Below are 7,833 nucleotides of genomic sequence, written 5' to 3'. Positions count from 1 at the left end.
GTCAAAGCCAACAAAATATTTCTAGGTAAAGCTCATTTTAATTGGTATTTACATACAGATTCCAGCCAGCTAGCACCATTTTCCAACAACAAAAAACATTTGTTGATTTATTCCACTTGCTATATATATACAATAAAAAAATAAAAAATAAAACTTTGTTATTTATTTGTATATCATATGGTTCTCAGGATGGAGATCCAACATAAAATATTTCAAGCAAATTATTTTATGTATACTGGTTTTGTCCCTGTTTGCAAGCAGCTAGGTGTAAGAGCATCTACAATCATTCTCTCTATTTTTCAGTTAAAATTTAGCTAAAAACACACAAAAGTTATTTTAGGAGCTCTTTATAAAATTTGAACTCTAATCATACTCCCTAGTTTAGGGAGTCATAAATACTATAGTTATTTTTTAATTCAATATGATTGGTCCATCCTATGTAGCACTGACACTCCATCAAGTCGAAGTGTTGGGGAGTTGGAGATGCAGACATGCGAATACGCCTCAAACACAGATTGCGTTAATTGGATTGGAAGCCATGCTACTTGCGCTTAATTTTTTTGGGTTTGCATTGATTGAACTATTTGTTTTGTATAATTGGTAAGAACTATGTACTGTACCTGCTGAATTTTATTTTCGATTAGGCTATTCCTCAAATGAATTTATTTTAAATTATTATTATTGAATTTAAGGGGTAATATGTCATTAATTCACAAAATAAGGGGAATTTTTTTATTTATTTTATATTTGTTAAAGAAAAGATAACCAATGGTATTATTGGAAGTAAAATGAGCATTAAGAAAAGTCAACCCAACTCAACCCGCCATGTTAACTGGTCAACAGCCTGCAAAGTCAAACCCAAGTTGACCAATAGCTTTGTTTTGAAGGGCTAGCCCAGCATGGTTGACTACCAATTTTTATTTTTTAGTTGAACAAAATGTGTTTGTTTAGTTTAGTTTCATAATATATGCTGGTAATTTGAAAGTTAAATTTTTTTTCTTTCTTCATATTAACTGAATACTACTAATTATGTAAACTGTTTCCCTAATATCACATACTCTAATACTTTTAAGCAATTATCATAAAAGGATTCCATTTTGAGGGGTCGCTTCTTTGCAGCCAAATTTTAACCCTTTCATCAAATATTAATTCAGATAAGATTTACATTAAAAATCTTTATCAAACTGATTTGTTACTCTAATTCTAAGGTTAATCTCAATTTAGTACCCTAAACTCTCACTCTTAAGGTATGTTTGCCCCTATACTCTCAATTTTAACAATCAAGTACCCTAATCTTTTTAATTATTTGCAATATGATTCCAGCGTTAACTTCACCATCAAACTTTTCATTAATTGCCTACGTGACCCATTCCACTTATTCGTTTCTTTCAATGTCAATTAAAGGATGTTTTAAGAAAATTGGTGTATTTTAGGAGTGTTATAAACATAGTAATTTCAGAACATAAATATAATAATTAACACAACCATTGTTGCTCACGAAAACACTTAACGCACCCATTCCAAAACAACATTCGACCAACTCACCCATTTTCAATATACATATATCTATATCTATATATATATATATACATATATCTATATATATATATATACATATATCTCTCTATATATATATATATATATATATATATTGTATGCCAACGGTGCTGTGAATTTTAATTTGGGTGGGCCCCAAGACAAACCCACCCTTCCTTCCTATGTAAAATTTAGCCAGCGTAATTTCCCCCTTTTTTTTTTCGGTCAACTGCTAGCTAATTACCTCTCAGTCTGTACAACATTAATTTTTTCTTTTCTTGAAAAAACAAATCTTATCTAAGGGTGAAATCTAAATTCCTTTATTTTAAAGATATTATATGGAGATTTGAAACCAAGGTCTAAAATATCGATGGTATTAAAAATATTGGAAGTCCAAAAACACGAAAATGTCGATGGAAATATCGGGATATTATCGGTATCGGTAAAAATTGAATAAAAACCATGGAAATTGTAAGAAAATCACAGTATAAACATACAAAAAAATAACCCGCAGTTGAGAGAAGAAGAGCATAAAAAGGGATAAACTTTCACGGGGTGACAAAAACTTTCACTTATACATGGCTCGAGTCCGAGGAGAAAATTCTGTGGTTATGTGAAATAGAATTATGAGATGTAACCCCAATTAGTAAAAGACTCCTGATTTTGTGTTTCTATTTAAGAAACTTGCAAGTGCAATGCTTGCTTATTGATAGTTTTTTTGCAAGGGCTGAATGAATCGTTGTGCTATTTCTTTAGCTAGAAGCTAGATGTATATTTGATTCACTTCTCTTTTTAGTGCTCAGAATTATATGTTAGTGCAACAGGCTCCAATCTTTATTTTTTTTTTGTTTTTTTGTTTTCTTCTGTTTTTTCCACCATATATGCATGCCTTTTGTTGATATTTATACAAGGATTATAAGAGCTATGATAATTTGTACCCCATCCCAAAGCCATGGAATACTGAGGGAAATTGTCGGCAGCGGGACTTGAATCTAGGCCACAAGTGATATTGCCTAACAACAAGTGAAGGCAAAATCATTTTTGGTCTATCTAGTTTGCCGGATTTTCCACTTTTATCCTTGTGGTTTAAGTGATGGATCTTCTTGAATGCACCAAAACGCGATCATCACTAACTTCTCCGTCATTTTGATGTCATCCATTGCCTCATAATTATCATTCTCCAATAGCATCTGCAGTTTATTTTGCTTATAGCAACCATCTGCCCAAGCAGCTAGTATCATTTGATCTTCATCCTCTATATTTGCTTAATAATAAACAAAGTATAGCCGCCCGGCTATACTACCGGCTTTACTTTGTTTATTATATAAAATAGTATAGCCACGCGGCTATACTATTTTTGACACGTGAAGAAATGGGCGCTAGGTGACAGGCGGGTTTCTTTTTATAATACAAATAGTACAGCCGTGCGGCTATACTCACGGTTTTATTAAAAGGGCGCTAGGCGCCAGGCGGGGCCTTTTTTTATAAATACGGCTATACTCCGGATATTTTTTTTCAAAACCGTCAACTTACAAAGATTTCCCAATGAGCTTGGGATTTTTTCCCTTCAAGTTGATTAGCAGACAAGTCAAGATTGACAATGGCTATCAAGTTTCCAAAGGAACTTGAAATTTCACCTCGCAAGAGATTCAAATAAAGGGATAGGGACTCAAGATTGCTACAAGTGTACAACCATTGAGATATGGTACCCCAGATGATGTTCCACCTGAGATTAAGAACTTTAAGCCTTGTCATGTTTGCAACTGTCAGGACCAAAGAGTCAAAAGGAAGAAAAGACAGAGAAAAGCAAATTGTAAAGGATTCTTTTTCATTAATTCACAAAATAAGGGGAATTTATTTATTTATTTTATATTTGTTAAAGAAAAGATAACCAATGGTATTATTGGAAGTAAAATGAGCATTTAGAAAAGCCATTTTCGAATTGTCCGTGTCCGTGTAATATATATATATATTGTATGCCAGCGTAATTCCTTTTTTTTTTGGGTCGTCCTTTTCCACTTTCGTTTAAAAGAAAATACCAATAAGACCCAAAAATATTTGAAGTTCATTGAAGTTGAAGAACAGATTACAGAACGATAATCAGAAACTAGATAGATGCTAGATAGTTGGGTGGCTACTAGATAGATGCAGAAGCACCAGCCGCTCCCTCTGTCTCCGGCGCCGCCGCTCCCTCTGCCTCTGCCGCCGCTCCCTCTGCCTCTGCCGCCGCCGCCGCCTCCGCCGCCGCCTCCGCCGCCGCTTCCTCCGTTGCTCTCGCTATCACTGCCGCTGCCGCTGCCACAGCCGCAGTCGCAGGCGTTCCAGCTCTCAGGAGCCCGAGCAGTCCTGGAGCAGCAGGGGCTGCTCCACCTGCTCTCCTTGCCGCCGCCGCACCTCTCTCTGCCTCTGCCGCAGCCGCACCTCTCTTCTCACTTGCAGCCATCGCTCTTGCCATGCTATAACAAGAACCCGCAGTCACAGCAAAAGACAAAACGGTAGTCGCAGCACCCACCCAAACAGACATAATTGTGGATTTTTTCTCCATGAATTTCACAGCCCTGTTATATTTCTGGAACATCTGAGGAAGCTCAGAATTTAATTTCTCAAGCACCTGGTTGAACCCCTCAACAACCTCAGGTATATCACTCAAAGTTTTCAAAAATTTCTTCATTTCTTCCCTTCGATCTCTCTCTTTCTCTCTTCTCCCTCTTCTCCCTCTTCTATTTGTTCTTCCCATTCACAAATATTGTGGTTTATATATTCTGAGCTTCTTGGTTGATAGGGAGCAGCAAGCTGCAGTGTAGGGAGCAAGTTCAGCTGCTGGAGCCGAAATAACAGAAGCAGAGGCATGATGATGGCCGGAAATGGTATGATTTAGCAATTTTCTTTTGAAAAAAATATAGATATATTAGAATTACTAAAAATAGTATAGTCAGTTATAAATGCTAGAGAAAGTAAAATTAAATGAATTTTCTTTTCATGTTCCTATTAATTTTTGTTATTGTGAATTTTCTTTTCGTCCCTAATCCTGAAACTCAGATTTCCTTTTCTGTTTTTCTTATTTATATGTTTTTCTAAATTATATACAGCATACTCTTTGTTGTTTTTGCTAATGCAGAGTGGTTAATGAGACACTAGATAGCATTTCTATGGTTGGTCAGTGGCTTTTCAAGGTTTTGTGCTCTCATTTCTTAATCACCAATCTTTAAAACAGTTGGTCAAGTTAGTGTCTTGTGTTCAGTTCAATATAACTTTTCCTATTTGTTGGTCTTGAATTGGTTGAGATCTCTGCAGCTTTAGGGGCATTGGATTTTGATATGTAGATACTAAGTAAAAGAGTTTGTTATTTACTGCTGTCTGAGGAATTAATATATTTTATATGTATGTATGTATATTTGGTATGAATGTACCTGTTGTCTAGTATAATTCATTTGATTATCATGTATGTCATCTCCTAATCCAGTTTGTATATAAATCTGGAGTGATCTGATTGATAATTGCGTTTCGTAATCCAGTTCTGGCTTAAAGGGTAATTCTTTTAATTTCTTCTTTTATTTTTCCTTCTCTTTCTCTATTGTTTCCAGTAGAGAGAAGGTTCATTTTCTCTTTTATCGGAAATGTTGGATGTTAGTGCTCAGAATTATATGTTGGTGCAACAGGCTTCAATCTTTCTTTCTTGTTTTTTTCTCCCATATACGCATGCCTTTTGGTGATATTATACAAGGATTATAAGAGCTGTGATAATTTGTCAAACTGCTAATTCTAGGTATGAGTCAGATATAATGCGTTTCATTCTATTTTTGACCCATTGAAGGCTATATATCAACATTGATGCTAACAGTTTTTCCTGACTTGGTTCAGAGAGGAAGAGGCACTGAAGCTGAAGCTGAATTTGAGAAACTCTTAGGAGCAGCACATGTTAAATTTGCAATAGCAGAATTGTCAAAGTCTGACAGAGGGGGGATGAACTTGAGGCAGTAAAGTTCTCACAGCTACTGTATGGCCGACATTTCAAAAGTATATTTTTAATTCACATTAATATATGATTTATTTAGATTTGACATATGTGCTTCCTTCTGCGTGATTACCTTAGCGCCTCCATATTTTGCAGTGGTTTTCATTGGGTCTACCATTTTTGCTTTACAACAGCTATCAGGCATAAATACTGTATTCTATTTCTCTTCGACCGTCTTTAAAAGCTTTGGGGCGCCTTCAGATCTGGCAAACATATGTGTTGGGATCGCGAATCTATCTGGTATGGTTGGGTTTACTCTCAAGCATTTTATTTGTGCATCTTTGAGATTATATACTTATTTGTTTCCTCATGTATTCATTGTACTATTATTTTTATCTCTTGGTCGGTTTCTTTATGCTATTCTAGGGTCAGTTGTTGCAATGATCTTGATGGATAAGCCTGGAAGAAAGGTGCTTCTTCTTGGAAGTTTTTCTGGCATGGTAGGCTCCCAAAAACACTGAATATTTGATGCAAACTTTTGAGCTGAAATATTGGTATCAGAACTGTCAGTTATGTCTGTTGTGTGGTATCTGTCTTACCAATATTGCATTTCCTCCTACTCAGGTTTTTTCCTTTTTGTTTGGATGAAATAAACTAGAAAACTGACGTTATATAACCTTTTGTGCATTTCTTGGTTTAGGCAGTGGCAATGGGTCTTCAAGTAACTGGAGCAAGTTCTTATGCATCGGGATCTGGAGCATTGAGTCTATCGGTTGGTTGGTGGCATGCTGCTGCTGTGAGTAGTCAATCCTGTTCAACCTTGTTTTAGAACAGACAGAAAACTATGTTATAATATGTAAAGATAAAATAAAGAAGAAAACAATGCTAGGTTATGGCATTGGCAGCACATTGAATAGTTTTGGAATCTTTGAAATGGGTCTTTCCCTGGGAGGATTAAAAATGTAAACATGAATGCATGTTGGTAAGCTATTTTTTTTTCTAGATTCAAACCTAATTCCACATGATATAATAGAAGTTTGACATGATTGAGTGAAATATCATATAATAATGCTATGCACAATTTCAGCATAAACTATTAAGTTTATTAATTTAATTCATTGTGCCTGCACATTTACAATTCCCCATGCTATCTTTACATGACTCTGAAATACTAAAGCAAATATGCATAGGAGCTGTTTTTGATTTGTAAATGTCGACTCTTTATTATCAAATGGTTTATGCAGGTTTGTCTTGATGATTTCTCTTGGAGCTGGTCTGGGGTTGTCATCTCGATGCCTACTCGGCATACAAGTGTGTGGCGTCGAAGGACCATATCAATGCTTTTGATAGAGAAGAAAGTTCGGGTACATCTGGATTGCTCTCTCACTAATTTTATATTTTAATTTTCCTATATCTGGGGTATTACACCGCTTTAGCGTTTTCTCTGTTTACTTTGTGACTGGAAGTTCCTGTATTGGTTATATATTACTATTTAGAAGTTTCATTAGTCTTTGATAATTTGGTTTGAAGTGCCAACATACTACCATAAATGGTACCCACTTGGGGCTGATTCCTTGTATGGGTTTTAGTAGGTCTAGTGAATGCAAAAGGTATTGGAAACCCTTCATGGAGACGCTCTTTGCCTCATATGCTTGTGGCAACTCTTTCTTACATTCTTATTTGGCTACCATCTCGGGTTCGTCCCTAATCCTGAAGCTCAGATTTCCTTTTCTGTTTTTCTTATTTATATGTTTTTCTAACTTATATATAGCATACTCTTTGTTGTTTTTGCTAATGCAGAGTGGTTAATGAGACACTAGATAGCATTTCTATGGACCTTGGTTTCAGTGGGAATCCCTTTGCTAAGGGTAATCTTTGTTGTTTTCTCTGCAACTGTCAATTGAAATTGCTTAGTCTCCATTTGATCTTCTTAAATATTTAAGCATGCTCTGTTCACTTGAGCAGATTTCACCAGCATTTGTAAGGGGTACTTTTGGGAGTTTCACCGGCATTGGATTTTGATATGTAAATGCTAAGTGAAAAGTTTGTTATTTACTGCTGTCTAAGGAATTAATATATATATATATATATATATATATGTATATTATGTACTGTTTGCGTGGTGCTGTGAATTTTAATTTGGGTGGGCCCCAAGACAAACCCACTGTACACCCTAGAGGTGTCAAACGGGCCGTGTCGGGCCGGCCCGTCCCATTTAAACTCGTGCTTTTAACATTTTCGTGCTGGGCCGGGCTGGCCCAGTTAACTTAGCGGGCCGTGCCGTGCCAGCCCATTTAGTAAAATCATAAATCCCAGCCCGGCCCAAAGCCCATGTCCAAATT

General features: G+C 36.0%; 1 protein-coding gene across 11 annotated transcripts; it reads left to right on the top strand.

Annotated features, from left to right (window-relative positions):
* The first annotated feature begins 3,529 nt into the window (after positions 1-3,529).
* Positions 3,530-7,544, top strand: LOC110769516 (putative plastidic glucose transporter 2). 11 transcript variants are annotated; one of them, XM_021973510.2, is made up of 10 exons: positions 3,531-4,173; positions 4,319-4,403; positions 5,398-5,553; positions 5,648-5,791; positions 5,918-5,991; positions 6,192-6,287; positions 6,736-6,855; positions 7,084-7,187; positions 7,292-7,359; positions 7,457-7,544. In XM_021973510.2, coding segments are annotated over exons 3-8 (441 nt in total). In that variant the 5' UTR covers positions 3,531-4,173; positions 4,319-4,403; positions 5,398-5,552; the 3' UTR covers positions 7,090-7,187; positions 7,292-7,359; positions 7,457-7,544. The 11 variants fall into 11 exon arrangements, 10 of the variants coding, with proteins under 10 accessions (XP_021829205.2, XP_021829202.1, XP_021829199.1 ...); XR_015834345.1 differs by having other exon boundaries at positions 3,530-4,173; positions 5,398-5,533; positions 7,081-7,187; positions 7,292-7,544; XM_021973507.2 differs by having other exon boundaries at positions 7,292-7,544.
* Positions 7,545-7,833: the final 289 nt, after the last annotated feature.

The sequence above is a fragment of the Prunus avium genome, chromosome 3 (genome assembly GCF_965620075.1).
Source record: "Prunus avium chromosome 3, drPruAviu1.hap1.1, whole genome shotgun sequence".
Classification (NCBI taxonomy): domain Eukaryota; kingdom Viridiplantae; phylum Streptophyta; class Magnoliopsida; order Rosales; family Rosaceae; genus Prunus; species Prunus avium.
This window is presented reverse-complemented; position numbering and strand designations above follow the sequence as displayed.

Coding starts and splice junctions, on each gene's coding strand:
- LOC110769516 (XM_088249918.1), top strand. Junction 5,792..5,917: donor TGGGATCGCGAATCTATCTG/GTATGGTTGGGT, acceptor ATGCTATTCTAG/GGTCAGTTGTTGCAATGATC. Junction 6,288..6,735: donor GTTGGTGGCATGCTGCTGCT/GTGAGTAGTCAA, acceptor TGGTTTATGCAG/GTTTGTCTTGATGATTTCTC.